The sequence below is a fragment of the Emys orbicularis genome, chromosome 9 (genome assembly GCF_028017835.1).
Source record: "Emys orbicularis isolate rEmyOrb1 chromosome 9, rEmyOrb1.hap1, whole genome shotgun sequence".
Lineage (NCBI taxonomy): Eukaryota > Metazoa > Chordata > Testudines > Emydidae > Emys > Emys orbicularis.
Window position 1 is genome coordinate 52,192,731 of NC_088691.1, and position 17,926 is coordinate 52,210,656.

Below are 17,926 nucleotides of genomic sequence, written 5' to 3' on the forward strand. Positions count from 1 at the left end.
TTTCAATATCAGAGAAATGGGTTGAAGCTATAGTGAAGAACAACATCAGACATATAGATAAACATGGTATGCTGGGGAAGAGTTAACACAGCTTTTGTAAAGGGAAATCATGCCTCGCCAATCTATTAGGATTCTTTGAGGGAGTCAAAAAGCAAAAGGGGAAAAGAGGGAATGAGCAGTAGGAATGAAACTGGAAAGGTGAGCTATCTTGAATAATCAGGATAAGAATCTGTTGGATACCATGATAAGCAGTTAGTTACTCACAAAAGCCAATATCTTTAGCAGGAATCTTAATGAAAGAGCTCTGCCCATATATTAAAGGGACATTACCTTTAAAAACTATACTTTAAATGAATTTAGAGGCTCCAATACAGCAAAGCACTTCTCTTTAAGCATGTGAGCAGCCCAGTTTACTATGTAGGCACGTGCTTCAGTGCTTTGCTGGATAGGGGTCCACGTGCTGCTGAACTTTGCAGGAGCGACAGTTTCTGAGACTTAGACTTCATCCACAGCCTTCCACTGATTACAAGGGGCTGTGGCTCAGGTGCTTAAGTCCTTTATTTACAGACAGAACAGGTCTGGCACAGACAGTGGCAGATTCCTCACATGCTCTACCAATGTGTTGCAAGGCTGAACTGAAGGGGTGGCACACAGTAGCACTGGTAACAGACTAACCTTGACTTGGTGGCCCCAGAGATCTGACCTGGGTTAGGGTTAAAACAGGTTATGCCCTGTTAGATGGCACTACCCATTGACTCCACTGACTCCTGCTATAGGGCCAGATTTTCCTCTAGTGTAACAGCATAGCTCCACCGACTGCAGTGGCACCAGCCCAACTGAGAATCTGGCCCATCATCTTTAAGGGAGCAGGGAGTTCCATGTCTGCATGTTCAGTCCTTGGCCTGCTAGCCGAGATTGCCAAAGAAGGTGCCAATTAAAAGGAAATAAAGGGACTACGTTAATTACTTTGAAAAAGTATTACTTTGTGTTATTTGTAATATCCTGTTAAAGATTTGAAAATACACATTTCCTTCTCAAATACATTCCAAAACGCATGTCCATTAGCAAACCTCTGATATTTTACACTCATGGGCCTGATCCATTCTTTAGATTGTAAACTCTTCAAGGCAGGGATTGTGTCCTCTCTGTGTTTGTCCAGCACCCTGCACAATCGAGCCCGAGCTCTGAGTGTGGCTTTTGGACACTACCATCATGTAAATATTTACTATTGATAATAATAATGATGATCCTGCTCGCATTAAATGTCAATGGGGCAAATTGATACACTAAAGCGTAATAAGTCACCACGAACAGATGGCATTCACCCAAGAGTTCTGAAGGAACTCAAATAAGAAATTGCAGAACTGCTAACTGTGGGATGTAACCTATCACCTAAATCAGCCTCTATATCAGATGACTGGAGGATAGCTAATGTAACACCGATTATTTTAAAAGGCCCCAGAGGTGATCCTGGCAATTACAAGCTGGTAAACCTAATTTCAGTACCAGGCAAATTGGTTGAAACTATAGTAAAGAACAGAATTATCAGACACATAGACAAACACGAAATGTTGGGGAAGAGTTAACATGGCTTTTGCAAAAGGAAATCATGCCTCACCAATCTATTAGAATTCTTTGAGGGAGTCAACAAGCATGTGGAGAAAGGTGTTCCAGTGGATAGTGCACTTGGACTTGCAGAAAGCCTTTGACAAGGTCCCTCACCAAAGGCTCTTAAGCAAAGTAAGCTGTCCTGGGATAAGAGGGAAGGTCCTCTCAGAGATCAGTAACTGGTTAAAAGACAGGAAACAAAGGGTAGGAATAAATGATGAGTTTTCATAATGGAGACAGGTAAATAGTGGGGTCCCCAAAGGATCTGTTCAGGGACCTGTGCTATTCAGCATATTCAAAAATGATCTGGGAAACGGGATGAATAGTGAGGAGGCAAAATTTGCAGACAATATAAAATTGCTTCAGATTGCTAAGTACAAAGCTGACTGTGAAGGGTTACAAAGGGATCTCACTGAACTGGGTATCTGGGCAACAAAATGGTGGATGAAATTCAATCTTGAGAAGTGCAAAGCAATGCACATTGGAAAAAATAAGACCAACTATGCATACAACATGATGGGGTCTAAATTAGCTGTTACTACTCAGGAAAGAGATCTTGGAGTCGTCATGGATAGTTCTCTGAAAACAATGTGCAGTGGCAGTCAACAAAAGTACAAGAATATTAGGGACCATTAGGAGAGGGATAAATAGGGTGACCAGATGAGAGGAAGAAAATATCGCGACACCGGGGGGCGGGAGCAAAAAAAAAAAAAGCCTAGTGCTGCTGGCCGAGCAAAAAAAAACCCAACCAAAACACTACCCTAGGGATAAATAACAGAACAGAACTGTTATGATATGATATAACTCCATGATATGCCCACACCTTTAATACTGCATGCAGTTTTGGTCTCCCCATCTCAAAAATGGTATATTAAAATTGTAAAAAGTACGGAGGAGTGAAACAAAAATGAGTAGGGGTGTAGAACAGCTTCCATTGGAGAGATTAAAAAGACTGGGACTCTTCAGCTTAGAAAAGAGATGACTAATGTGGGATATGATAGAGATATATAAAATCATAAATAGTAGGAGAAAGTGAATAGGGAAGTGTTATTTACCCCTCCACACAAAAGAACTAGAGGTCACTCAATGAAATTAATAGGCAGCAGGTTTAAAACACACAAAAGGAAGTACTTCTTCACTCAACACATGGTCAACCAGTGCTATTAGCCAAGATGGTCAAGGATGCAACCCCATGGTCTGAGTGTCCCTCAACCTCCAGCTACCAGAAGCTGGGGCTGGATGACAGGGGATGGATCACTCAAAATTGCCCTGTTCTGTTCATTCCTTTGAAGCATCTGGCACAGGCCACTGACAGAGACAGGATCCTGGGCTGATGGACCATTGGTCTGACCCAATGTGGCCATTCTTATATTCTTATGACATTGGCAGCAGCAAGCTGGCAGAGAGCTTGTGAGCTTCTGGGACCAGCCCTACCAGCCTGTCATATGTTGACACCAGCTCTCAGTACCCCAATGAGCCTTCCTATTTGGGCTTCTCACCATATCCTCCTCCCACTCCCACTCTAACTCCTCAAGCCAGTCCTCCCTGCCCCCACGGATTGTGGAAGAGAAAGAGAGGAAGGCGCGTGAACCCTATTCTCTCTCCCTTCACGATGGCTACTCAGTACTGCCTCTTCTATAAAAGCAGTTTGGGGGCAGTTCCCAGAGACACCATCCCAGAAGCAACAACTGAGGAAACTGAGGAAACTAACAAAGGAACATGTTTTCCTGATTACCCTGAGCGGGGAGCTGATCAGGAGGCTCCAGAGAAGAGAGGGACCTCCCAAGACCCCAAATATCTGCTTAACAGAGGGGTCTGAGCACAGACAGACTGTGTGGAGGACAGGGAGGACTTATCTGGCTGGGAGCTTGACTGACATGCCAGGGCAGCCAACTGCAGGCCCAGGCTATCCGGCATGTGGCTGGGACCACCCAGACATGGGTGCTGAGGTTGGTCAGGAACAGAGTTTAGGAGGAAGGGACCAGGCTATGATGGCTAGGCCTCCAGCTACAGGAAGAGAGATGGCACACAAAACCCCCAGAGTCCATTGGTCCCAACTCCCCAGATGGGCCCTGGAGTCACATAGGAGGGAGGAAAAATTGGGGAGTCAGGGGTGCTCCACTCTTCGGGACTCATCGGTGCTCCAGGAAGGGATTACTTATGTTGTTACCACACCTACCACATTGGGGCCCCCAATACTGATTGGGGCTCCTAGGTACCAGAATGATGATAATTTATTTAATCAATACTTTTCAGCCTGGGTACTCTTTCAAAGTATCTACTGCAGTGGGAAAGATAGGGTGTGTGGGGAAGGGACAAGGCAAAGAACTGGGAGAGAGGACAACTGCTAAACTTAACCAGAGTAAATGTAAAAAAAATGTTAATGTGTAATTCTGAAATCACTAATTCTGACTTTTTAAATGAAGAGGGTGGGTGGGGGCAACTGTGGAGCAGGTGAAAACATAATTATATCTTACAAAAGTGCTGTCTGCGAATTACAGTTTTGAAAGGCATGTGTGCACAAATACATACCTTGTTACATTTTTAACGATATGAACCTTTCCGCATCATCTGTTGGACCTGAATTGTTTTAGGTATCATCTTTATTTTGGTTTCCTTTATTTCTTTTTACTATTTTTAAATTATTATCAGTGGAGTTTTATTTCATGCCAAGGAGAGTGAGGAGCTGACAACATTAGTTACAGCTCAGCATAATGCAGGCATTGTGCAAGATTGCCCAGTAAATAAAGGTCTAGGAAAGTGAGAAAAGCAGTTTACTAGAAAATCCTCCCGGTAAAATAACCTTCCTGTCGTTAACTTCCCAGGCACTACTACCTCGGCACTGTACAAGATTGTTGTTGTCAGAATCTCGTCTATAAATCATATTTTTTCCAGGGGGCTTTTAAAACTCAAACTTGAGAATTTGCTTTGAGCTGCAATGGGATGTTACATCCCTACTGGGGACAACTTAAAACAAGGGAAAGAATTTCAAAAACAAACTGACTATGCTCTCTTTAAGTTGTGGAATATGGGCCTGATCTGACACCTTTGCAAGTCAACAAGAGCTTTAAGACTGGGTCAGATCATACTGGGTCAGACCAATGGTCCATTTAGCCCAGTATCTGTCTTCTGACTGTGGCCAATGCCAGATTTTTCATCAGGAATGAACAGAACAGGCAATCATCGAGTTATCTATGCCCTGTCATCCAGTCCCAGCTTCTAGCAGTCAGAGGCTTAGGGACACCTAGAGCATGGGATTGCATCTCTGACCATTTTGGCTAATAGTCATTAATGGACCTATCCTCCATGAACTTAGCTAGTTCTTTTTTGAACCCTGTTATAGTTTTGGCCTTCACAGCAGTCCCTGGCAAGGAGTTCCACCAGGTTGGTCATGCACTGTGTAAAAAAGTACTTCCTGGTTTTTGTTTTAAACCTGCTGCCTATTAATTTCATTGGATGACCCCAGATTCTTGGGTTATGTGAAGGGCTAAATAACACTTCCTTATTCACTTTCTTCACACCATTCATGATTTTATAGACCTCTATCATATCCCCCCCTTAGTCATCTCTTTTACAAGCTAAACAGTCCCAGTCTTTTTAATCTCTTCTCATATGGAAATTGTTCCATACCCCTAATAATTTTTGTTACCCTTCTCTGTACTTTTTCCAATTCTAATATATATTTTTTGAGATGCGGTGACTAGAAATACATACAGTATTCAAGGTGTGGGTATACCATGGATTTATATAATAACATTATAATATTTTATATCTTGTTATCTATCCCTTTCCTAATGGTTCCTAACATTCTGTTAGCTTTTTTGACTGCTGCTTCTGCACATTGAGATGTTTTCCAATACCTATCCACAATGACTCCAAGATCTCTTTCTTGAGTGGTAACAGCTAACTTAGATCCCATCATTTAGTATTTATAGTTGGGATTATGTTCTCCAAAGTACATTAATTTGTATTTATCAATACCGAATTTCATCTGCTAATTTGTTGCCCAGTTGCCCAATTTTTTTAGATCCCTTTGTAACTGCTCACAGTCAGCTTTGGATCTTGAATAATTTTGTATCATCTGCAAACATTGCCACCTCACTGTTTACTCCTTTTTCCAGATCATTTTTGAATATGCTGAATAGCACAGGTCCCTGTGCAGATCCTTTGGGGTCCCCGTTTTTTACCTGTCTCCATTATGAAAACTCATAATTTATTCCTACCCTTTGTTTCCAGTCTTTTAACCAGTTACTGATCTCTGAGAGAACCTTCCCTCTTATCCCATGACAGCTTACTTTGCTTAAGAGCCTTTGGTGAGGGACCTTGTCAAAGGCTTTCTGCAAGTCCAAGTGCACTATCCACTGGAACACCTTTCTCCACATGCTTGTTGACTCCCTCAAAGAATTCTAATAGATTGGTGAGGCATGATTTCCTTTTGCAAAAGCCATGTTAACTCTTCCCCAACATTTCGTGTTTGTCTATGTGTCTGATAATTCTGTTCTTTACTATAGTTTCAACCAATTTGCCTGGTACTGAAATTAGGTTTACCAGCTTGTAATTGCCAGGATCACCTCTGGGGCCTTTTAAAATAATCGGTGTTACATTAGCTATCCTCCAGTCATCTGATATAGAGGCTGATTTAGGTGATAGGTTACATCCCACAGTTAGCAGTTCTGCAATTTCTTATTTGAGTTCCTTCAGAACTCTTGGGTGAATGCCATCTGTTCGTGGTGACTTATTACGCTTTAGTGTATCAATTTGCCCCATTGACATTTAATGCGAGCAGGATCATCATTATTATTATCAATAGTAAATATTTACATGATGGTAGTGTCCAAAAGCCACACTCAGAGCTCGGGCTCGATTGTGCAGGGTGCTGGACAAACACAGAGAGGACACAATCCCTGCCTTGAAGAGTTTACAATCTAAAGAATGGATCAGGCCCATGAGTGTAAAATATCAGAGGTTTGCTAATGGACATGCGTTTTGGAATGTATTTGAGAAGGAAATGTGTATTTTCAAATCTTTAACAGGATATTACAAATAACACAAAGTAATACTTTTTCAAAGTAATTAACGTAGTCCCTTTATTTCCTTTTAATTGGCACCTTCTTTGGCAATCTCGGCTAGCAGGCCAAGGACTGAACATGCAGACATGGAACTCCCTGCTCCCTTAAAGATGATGGGCCAGATTCTCAGTTGGGCTGGTGCCACTGCAGTCGGTGGAGCTATGCTGTTACACTAGAGGAAAATCTGGCCCTATAGCAGGAGTCAGTGGAGTCAATGGGTAGTGCCATCTAACAGGGCATAACCTGTTTTAACCCTAACCCAGGTCAGATCTCTGGGGCCACCAAGTCAAGGTTAGTCTGTTACCAGTGCTACTGTGTGCCACCCCTTCAGTTCAGCCTTGCAACACATTGGTAGAGCATGTGAGGAATCTGCCACTGTCTGTGCCAGACCTGTTCTGTCTGTAAATAAAGGACTTAAGCACCTGAGCCACAGCCCCTTGTAATCAGTGGAAGGCTGTGGATGAAGTCTAAGTCTCAGAAACTGTCGCTCCTGCAAAGTTCAGCAGCACGTGGACCCCTATCCAGCAAAGCACTGAAGCACGTGCCTACATAGTAAACTGGGCTGCTCACATGCTTAAAGAGAAGTGCTTTGCTGTATTGAAGCCTCTAAATTCATTTAAAGTATAGTTTTTAAAGGTAATGTCCCTTTAATATATGGGCAGAGCTCTTTCATTAAGATTCCTGCTAAAGATATTGGCTTTTGTGAGTAACTAACTGCTTATCATGGTATCCAACAGATTCTTATCCTGATTATTCAAGATAGCTCACCTTTCCAGTTTCATTCCTACTGCTCATTCCCTCTTCTCCCCCTGTTGTCCTGTTATGTCATCTCCAAAATCACATTAGCTAACTCTAGCTAACTTGTAATACATTGCTGTATCGCGTTAGCACGGCCCCTCTGCTGCCACACCTCGAAAGTTCATGCAAGCCCTTTCCACTGAGCACACAGGCAAGCCGCATTGCCAGGAAATTCCTGGAAAATACATTTACTCCGCTGAAGGAAAAATTAAACAAAATGGTTTTTTTTTAAGGACAGCATTTTTCTAGCCATTTCAACAAAATGTTTTCATCTGCTGTAACCTTGGCAACAGGTCAGAGAGGCTCCCTGAATGCCTGTCTCAATGTGATTAAGGGGGGAAGAGGGAGAGAGCAGAGAAATGGGGTGTCAGGAGTGGGGGAGAACAGCTGACACCCCCTCAAGGGTTTGAGGAGAGGTAGGTTGTTGGTGATGACAGCTTCCGTTAAATTGTTTGGATTTACTCTCTCAGAGAGAGCTTACGGGAAGCCCAGATCTAGTTAATACTCCCTGTTTCCACTGGGCAGGTCGGAGTGTTCCACAGAAGAGTTGTCCAAAAGGAACTAACTGGCCTTGACAGCTCATTTTGTGATTGTACTTTATAAATGACTTACTTGCACAATCCATCTGCTCAAGGTTCTGCTCTGGTCCCATTACCGCAGTATCCGAGCCCTCACAGTCAACAGTGCGTTCATCCACATAACTCCCCTGTGAGATAGAGAAGTACCATTACCGCCCTGTACAGACAGGGGAGTTAGACACAGAGGGCCAGGGTTTTAAAGGTATTTAGGCATCTGCAGATAGATGCCTAGTGGGATTTTGAAAAACAGCTCTGTAGATTAGGCACCTATCTCCCAGTGACATCATTAGTTAGTTAGGTGCCTAATCTCCATAAATCTTACTAGGCCCGTGCCTGCATCCTTTGGTGCCATTTGACTTCCGTCACTGGGCAGCTTTCTTTGCTCAGAAAATGTGTGTAATAGTGTTGACAAGATTCGTCTCCAATTCTTGATAAGTAAATCTATTCCAGGCTAACGGAGCCAGGGATTCAAGATTTATTCCTCCAGTTTCAGATCATAGCTAGGTCCATTCATGGGGCGATGCAGGGTATTCGGGACTGAAGAAATAGGGAATCATTTGGGTGGGAAAGTCTCTCTCCATCTTCATAGTAGTGTTGGTTTGTTCGTGAACCATCCAATGATATTAAGCCCACAGCCTTCTTTGGCAGCTCATTTGATCACTGAACTGTTCTTGTACTTACATCATTCCTCTAATATTTAACCTGCTGCAGCCTATGCCATCCCCGCTTGTTCTGTCCTTGATGACTAATGAGAGTAATTGGCCCATCTCCTGTTAATAACGTTCCTCAGCATATGTGTTGACAGTGAGCATGCCTCCCCTCAGACTTCTTTCCTCAAGACTGAGTGCGCTCACTCCCACAACCTTACCATGTAGGTCAAACCTTTTATCATTGTTATTGTTCTCCTCTGAACTCCTTCCATTGTGTCTCTGTCTTTTTTAAAGTGCGGAGCTCAAATCTGAATGCAGAGGGCCAGTTGGAGCTCCCCTAGTGCTGAGTGGAGCAGAATAATTACCTCTCTTGTTTAATGTAACCCACTGTTCTGTTTGCTTTCTCTGCAGCAGCCTCACAGTGTTGACTCATTCCATTTATCCTCCCTGCTAACCCCCAGAACTTTCTCCATGGCACAGCTGTCTGGTCAGCAGTCCCCAATTATATATTTGTGCATTTGATTACTCTGTCCTACATGAATCTCTCTGTATTTGTGCGTATTGAATCTCACATTATTCATTCCTTCAATGTATGCCAACGTTGCTGTATTTAATTCCTCTCCTCCAAAGCATTTGCGATCACTCCCAGCTCAGTGTTCTCTGCAGATCTGATCAATATACTCTCCATTCCAATATCCACCTTGTTAATAAGACACTGAATAGTACTGGATGCAGAAGAGACCCCATGAAATACCCACCCTCTCAACTTGACACATAAATAACTACTTGCCATTTCTGACTTTTTTCAATCACCCATTATGTGTCCCTTTTACAGCAGTTCCATCTACACCACATTTCTCCAACTATGATAATCTAGCTATTGTACTTATACGGCCATCATTACTGTAGCAGCTGAGCACCTAACATTTGTCAATGTATTTATTCACACAACACCACATGAGGTACAGCAGTACTTTACCCCTCTTTTATGGGTGGGGAGCGAATGGGCAGAAGACTAAGCAATTGGCCCTAGCTCACAAGAGTATGCTGTAGCAGAGCAGGGATTTGAATCCAGGTTACTGGCATCCTACTTTAGCATCTGCACCATGGATCTATCCTTCCTCTAGCATGTGAAGGACCTATTTTACAATGTACTGTGTGTCCTACATTTGTTGTCTATTGGAAGGTGATACCTACCTGATTTCTAGAGGAGGAAGAGTGTGAGAGAGTTCAAGATGATATAAGCCTTAAGTCTGGATCCTACCTCCCATTGTAAAGAGATTGGTACCAACATAGGCAGATGGGGTGCCACTAAAGCAATAATCTGTAAAAGCGTGGGACTGAATGAAACATGGTGACTGAATTTCTCTGTTCCCAGCGGAGTTGGGTGGACCTGTGAGGTTGGGGTTGAGCTCTGAACAGCATTGGGAAAGCCCAGAAGTGAATGGCTACAATTACTGGATTCCCTTATCAGCCTCAGGAAGTTGGTACCAAGAAAGCAGTACGCTTGTCTAACTGCACATTTCTGGCCTGTTGAAAGGGATTATAACTCCCTGTTGCTTCACCTTTCAGTTTGAAGGCTGTGTTTTCCTTATTATGGGCCTAATCCAAAGCCTTTTGAAGTCAGTGGAAAGAGTCCCATTGACTCCAGTGAACTTTGAATCAGCCCCCTATGATCTTATCATGTTCCCCAATCAGTATACAGTAAAGCTCAATATTGTATCATTTCCTGACAGGAACCTTATCAACTGACCTGCTTTTCAACAGGTGTCCCATCAGGGCCCCGCAACGTTATCTCCATTGTCAATGAGACGTCCATTATCCTAGAGTGGCACCCACCCCGGGAGACAGGCGGGCGTGATGACGTGACCTACGACATCGTCTGTAAGAAGTGCCGGCCTGACCGCCGCAGCTGCTCCCGCTGCGATGACAACGTGGAGTTTGTACCCAGGCAGCTGGGCCTGACGGAGACCCGGGTCTTCATCAGCAGCCTCTGGGCCCACACGCCATACACCTTCGAGATCCAGGCTGTTAATGGCGTCTCTGGCAAGAGCCCCTTCCCCCCGCAGCATGTGTCGGTGAACATCACCACAAACCAAGCTGGTGAGTCCCACAGGGGCAATGTGTACATACCGTGTGCCATGTGGGGGGGTCGTTAATGGGGAAAAGGGAAACTAGGGCTGGGTTCTAACGGAATATTCTAGGAGTGTGAAACCCCATATGACAGCATTACAGATATTAACTGAAATGCAAGAGAATAAATATAAGATGTGTACACACACACACCCAGTATAAACACTCACATGCATATATGTATACATACGCAGGCATATGCCCACACACCTAACGTGTATACACACACACACGTACACATAAACATACCACACAATATCCATCTGCAAGGCATATTTAAGAATTCTTTAAATATCAGTGCAGGCCCACCTAGACATAAGGCAGTGTCTGGGCTTTGGTGTTTAGCACCCACTCATGACCTGCATGGCACAGTCAGATTCTGAAGGATCTAGCCTCGTACTACAACAACAAAGGACATTTCTAGCCCTTGTTGTGAAGAAAATCTTCCTAAGTGTTCTAGGTGTCACCAATGCGGTTATGTCTGCCGGAGGGCTTGTCTACACTTGAAATGCTACAGCATTGACCTAGCACAGTCTAAACCAGTGGTTAGGTCAGCCTAGCTACGTCTCTGAGGGTGTGGATTTTTCCCAACCCTGAGAGATGCAGGTATGCTGGTGTAAGTTCCTAGTGTAGACCAGCCCTTGGTCCACAGACAGCCTGAAAGAAGTGTACTCTCCCCACTTATCATTGGGATCTGAAGTCTAATGATGACCCTCTCAATGTTTCCTTGCTGATCATTTTAGTGGGTGGAATGGGGAGGTGGTTGAAAACCAGGACTTGCTTCAGGGATGGAAATGCAGAGGGCAGAAAGGAGAGGCATAAAAAGAGGAAGGCGGGCAGCAGAGGAAGGAGAATGGAGAAGGAAGAGAAATAAGGGGCATAAATAGTGCTGGCCCCTAAGGAGTATGTCTACACTGCAGCTGGCAGTGTGCCTCCCAGCCTGGATAGACAGACGCATGCTAGCTCTGGCCAGCCTAGCATGCTAAACGTAGCAGTGTGAACATTGTCGCATTGTCTAGCTACTCAAGTGCAGGTCCACCTGGCTCCCTGGCCCTGAGCTCGAGTGGCTAGCCTGAGCCACTATCAATGCCACAATGGCCACACTCCTATTTTTATTGCACATGCTTGAGCAGAGCTAGCGTGTGTCTGGGAGGCACGCTCCCAGCTGCAGCGTAGACAGATACAAGAGGAGCAGATTTTCACGCTGGGTGATGCTGAGTGGACAATAACTCACGGAGCAAATAATGAACGACGCTGACGACTGAACGTTCAATCATACATAAAGGGCAGACTCTTTCCTGATCTTGGTGCAAACCTGCCACTGATGGTGGGAGCCCCACTGGGCACTGAGTGGAGTATAGATTCCTACAGTTATATCTTGACCAAAAGGCCAGAATTACACCCAGAATTCAGCCCTCTCTACAGAGGGAGTTTGACTTTCCTGCTGCAAGGTGTTGAGTAAATGAGGCCCAGTAAGATGGAATGCTTGAATTGCATTAGCGGTGTCACAACTAGGTACAGTGGATTTGGGACTGAAACAAGAGCTCAGCTTCAGAGCCAATACCAACAATGCAGTAAGAAGCACCCAGGGGTTGGTTCATGCTTGCTCATGCAGGGAGGTGTAATTTAAAATGCAGTGTGCTAGCCAGGACCCTGCAGTCCAGGGGGCTTTCAAGCCCCCCATGGAAGGAAGGTAGGGGAACAACTTTTCCCCAGCTCTCAGGGTTTCTGCTAGGGTAGAAGGAGCTGAAAGTTGCAGTCAGGGCTCCAAGTGGGGCACTGCTAATGGAGGGATGTACTCAGTCAGTGTATCCCATAGCTGCATTGACCATATCCATTTCCTGCGCAGATTCCTCCATGTTTTGGACAGTGCTGAAACCTTGCAGGCCACTAGGCGGAAGGGACCCAGTGGCTGCTTTGCACTAGCGTCCCCTGGCGGGGTTTTCTGGGGCTGGTACAGACACTGGGGTGAAACCGGCATTAAAACCCCACTCTTCCAATGAGGTCATGTCCAGAAGTGCCCAGCTCATGCTGGTGAGGTCTGACGTGTGGGCATGGGGCACCATGACCAATATCACTAAAGTGGATGAAATCGGAGCAGTTCTGTGGAGTGGATTTCTACATGTGGCAGTGATCCCTGTGCTAAAATCAGGAGGGAAGCACAATGCACAATCCCTTCACTTGCTCCTCCTCTGTTTCTTTCTCTTTTCCTCTCTGCTCCTTTTCTGATGCCGCTCTGCTTTTTCTCTTTCCTTCCTTTGCCATTAATCTCGTTTTTCCTTCTCCTGCTTGCCCTCTCTTCCTCCTCTTTGGCTTTTTTCATCTCTCCCTCCTCACGTTAGAACCAGGCATTGGTTTTTAACAGAGGACTCTTGGCTGCAAACTGCCTGGCTGGTGAGGAAAAGAACTGATGTAGGAGAGCTGGGGTGGCCAGATGGCCAGTCTGTGCAGTGTGTATGTACTGTATGGGGGGGGGCTCAAGGGAAGGTGGGGGAGGGGCAGCCACCAGTTGGTGACCCTGGCTTTAAGTGCAAGGAAGGAAACACTAGACAACGGTGATGGAAATCTGTTTGGTTTGGGAACAGAAAGGCGATGGTAATTTCTGCTTTATATTGAACGTGTAACACGGGCAGCCTTTGTTAGCTGCGCTCTCCTGGGAGCATGCAAGGCAGAAACCTGGCGTAAATATTTTAGTATCCCAGCTCCTGGGAATAACAATTCTGTCAGACTGTCATGTTATGTTTGTGCCTGGCTGTCACTTCTCTCTCTTTAACCATGTGCAGTCAAACCTGATGCTTGTATCTCGGCCTTTTAGCTATTCTTCCTACCCTCCCCTCCATCCATTCTGCAGTTCACCCACCTGACCATCTGCTCATCCATCCATACTCGAAGTCAGGCTACTAGAGGGGCCAACATTAGCCCTGATGTAAGCAAGCAGGACACCACTGAACTCTGTTGCCCAAGACTTACATAGTCCAAAACACTGATTTGTCCATCCATCCCCTCACGGCTGGAACTTTTCCTGCTTGCCTTTGTTATTTTTCCAGCTATTCTTTCATATAGTTCTTTTGTCTCTGCCTGTCACTCACTCTATTATTCATCCATCTCTTTCTCCCTCCCTCTCTATTTCTATAGCAGAGCCTGTATATTAACATGGAAATATGTCTACTGTATTGGGAAGGCCTCCGTACTAACCTAATTGAAATGCATTAGGTTTCGATGCATTAGGGTGGTATCAATATTTGAGGGACCACAAACATGAAATAAATATTTGGCTGCCACACAGGAGGTTTTAACATTCAGGAATTGTTTAAGCAGGCTGCGACTGGAGTGCTGAGTAGGGGGGATGGATAAAAAGAGGTTAATGGGAATGCACAAGCAGGATGATTGCGCAGCTTCTGTGGCAAATCAGTCAGTGTTGGTTAACATTTTATTTTAGTGAGTCCTCTTTTTGTTACTGACCTAAGAGCACAATATACTGCTAAACTGGATGTATTATCGCCTAGACAGAAAATATTGAAAGCTATGTTGTTATAGTCAGTTAGGTCTGCAAACTGTCAATGAAAATGTCTGTTTTCAAAAGCTGCATGTGGTTCTCTTAAAACTGTGCATAGGAGACAGAAGGAAATGGACTCCAAATGTGGGGAAATGACAGAAGAAATGTTATGCTGTGGATTTGTCTAGTATATGTTATCAATTCACTTCAGTGAGACCAATTAAATCTTTCTAATAGAAACAAATTGAATCCCTTTCCCCAGTCCATAAGAACATCCAGATCTGTACATTTATCTTAACCATCTATCTGCCCATTCACCCATAAATATATGTTTCCGTCAATCATACATAAGAACATAAGAACGGCCGTACCAGGTCAGACCAAAGGTCCATCTAGCCCAGTGTCCTGTCTACCGACAGTGGCCAATGCCAGGTGCCCCAGAGGGAGTGGACCAACAGGCAATGATCAAGTGATCTATCCCCTCTTTCTCCTATAATCGCTATCCACCCATCTGTCCTTCTGTCCATCCATCTCCCATCCAAATATTTGGGGGGAGGGATAGCTCAGTGGTTTGAGCATTGGCCTGCTAAACCCAGGGTTGTGACTTCAGTCCTTAAGGGGGCCACATATGGATCTGGAGCAAAAATCAGTACTTGGTCCTGCTAGTGAAGGCAGGGGGCTGGACTCAATGACTTTTCAGGGTCCCTTCCAGTTCTATGAGATAAGTATATCTCCATATATATGACTATTCAGCCATACATTGTCTATCTTCTCCAATACTTATTCATGCAGAGCCTCATTCCCAAGTTTCTGAGGGCCCACAGTGCTTGTTGTCTACAGTCTTGACCCTTTTCCTTTGTGATTCTTCTAGTCTGCACAAGAGGGAGACGTCCGAGGACAGCCCCAAACCATAGCACTAGCTGCAACAGAGGGAGAGATGAAGGAGCTAAACAGACTGACCTAGCAGAAGGAGAAAAAGAGAAAGGGGAAAAGGCAGGACAATTAAAAGGAGAGAAGGAAAAAGAGAGCAGAGGGGAATGGGGAAAAAGAAGAGATAGGAATAAGAATGAGAGATAATTTCCTAGACATTTCTGTTCTAAGCCAAAATCTGCCTTGAGTTACACCTGCCTAGCCAACCCCACTGAAACTAATAGGGCTGCCAGAGTGCAAGGGAGAGCAAACTAGAGTACTTTGTTATTAAATTTTCTGCTGCCGTCTCTCAGCAAGGAGGCTGAAGCGGGTTTTGTGCTTTGCTCTTCCATTCCCTGGGATAAGTTCCACTTCTCAGAGAAATAATTGACTCCAGAACGTGAGTTTAAATCTGGGTACAGGGAAGTGAGTGAGGGTAAATTTTTCAGAAGCACCACCATGACTTAGGAGCCTCAAGTCTTCTGGGTTTTCAGTGGGACTTAGGTTCCTAAGTCACACCGACACTTTTGCAAAGAGTACTCTTACTCTCTGTGACATGATGGCTCTTCTTCTGACTCCGGGGGCTGGGCACCGGCTGTCAGACTTGCATGAACCGTGTCTCTCCTCCCTCTGCACTGGGCATCTGTGGGGGGGAATGAGTTTCCATATTACATAATGTGGCTTGTGTGCTAGTCACTCAGGTAGATGTCACTCAGACATCCAGTCTGCACACATGTCTATGCAATTCAGGCTCAAGAGTGGCATTTAGGCACAGCCCGGAGCAGGGGCTCTGCAGCACCACCTCCCCCCCAGGAGAGCACTGGACACAGAGAGGGCAGAAGGGGCAGTACATGCTTGATGCACTATTAGGAAATTGACCAAAGAGGGCTTGCTGACCCAGCCCCGGTCCTTGCAGGGAAGGCAACTTCTGCCTGGTCCCTGCCACTGCACCCTGGGGAGAAATTGCTTCCCACCCCCAAATATGGTGATCAGCATGTGAAAAAGAGTTACCCTCATAAAGCTGTGTATCTCATCGCCAACCTGAAATATGGCTGGGTGTTCAAGTAACTCTCCATTGCTCCTTGAACCTAAATGATGTGGGTTCTACCAGTGCATCTGGGAGTGAAAGATCCTAACGTGCTGATGTCCTACCTGGGGGGTGGTGGGGAACGATCTCCTAGGTATTTAACCTACAATCTTTATGTTATGATATTTTTCAATGTCCAGGAATGTCCACCTGGTTTCCTGGTGCTGCTTAGTTCAAACAGTACCTTCTCCAAGACCTGGGTTTGGTATGACCTGAAAGAAGATTTCTCTCTCCCCAAAGCTTTCCGCTTTCCAAACTGGATTGATTCAGGGTAGAACATTCAAAAGGGCTCAGCACTGGCCTACCTCTGCTGCTGTTGAAGTTGGTGGGTGTTTTGCCATTCACCTGAGTGAGAGCAGAGCAAGGCCCATGCTGAGCTCTTTTGAAAACCCTGCCCTGGAGCGCTTCAGCCTATCACTGGAGCAAAGATCTGCCAGCCCTCTGTTCGTCTAACCCCACTTCCATGAATTTCTACAAAATGTGCACATTCTTATGGAATGCCATGCTCAGAAGGGGCGTGGATAATGGCATCTGCATTTCCTTTGTTTTGCCAGTAATCTCTCTTCTTACAGCCTAAGATCCTGCTGGCCTAGCCTCAAATTCATTGCAGGTAACAAGTGAAATAAGTTTTGTGAGGTCATCCTAACCTGAATAGCTATTTCTGAACATCAGAAACTCACCAAGGAGTCTGGCACATTTTGCAGCCACTGCCCAAGAGAGAACTGAGCCTAGAATAGCAAGGAGCAGTCAATCATATGGAGTGTTGGCAAGCTTCTGGGAAGCTTGCATCACACCTTCTTGGCCTCTAGTCTACACTCTCAGTCCCCCACTTCCAAATGCATCCCAAAACTAGTAAAAGGGGAGAACAGTTCTCTTGCTTCTTTCTGTAACCCTGCACCGGTCATGGCTGTTCAAAGATTTGCCCTTCTCTAGTGTGGTCCAGTGCTTCTGCTTGGCTGGATCAAGGCTGGTCGCTGCATGGGAACAAGTAGGCATGGAGCGGCTTAGGAGCTGCCATCCATCCACCTGCGCACCAATTTGGTGCTGATCATTTTCACAGCATTCTCCATGTTAAACAGGCAGGAGCACCAAGGGGGGTTGCGAATGCAGCAATTAACAAAACAGCAATCAAGCTAAGTGTTTAATTTCAGAAAATTAACATCTTCTCTGAGCGGATGTGGAAAGATAAAAAATGAAGGATTAAATGTGCTGGGTAAACAAAGGCAGTGCTGGACCATAAACATCTCCTGCTGGAAGGGAAAGACACTGACAGCTTCCCAGAGCCGGGAGTCTGCAATTCAGTGAATTCCCTAAGAGGCACCAGCTTCAGAGCCCGAGAACAGGAAGAAGAGCATAAAATAAGGGGCTAAACTCACTCATCCATGCAGCAAGAATATATATTTTCCATCTGTAGGATAAGTGTTTCATAGCTGGTGTTACATTCTGTGTATGGGGGTTGCAATGTGGCAATCCGATGTGGCTTGTTTTTATGGTCTCTTAAAAATGCAGAAGGGCACATGGATAGAGGTGGTGTTTCCAGCATGGGTGTTTAAGCTGTGCATGCAAACTTGGGTTCCCAAGTTGTGTCCCAGCCTACG

At 45.0% G+C, this 17,926-nt stretch overlaps 1 protein-coding gene across 2 annotated transcripts in view; it reads left to right on the forward strand.

The window, feature by feature from the left end:
- Positions 1-17,926, forward strand: part of EPHB1 (EPH receptor B1) — a 311,307-nt gene that overhangs the window by 240,262 nt on the left and 53,119 nt on the right. For both annotated transcript variants that reach the window (XM_065410514.1, XM_065410515.1), the window contains exon 5: positions 10,471-10,806. In XM_065410514.1, coding sequence (XP_065266586.1) covers positions 10,471-10,806 — 336 coding nt within the window. The remainder of the gene's footprint in view (positions 1-10,470; positions 10,807-17,926) is intronic.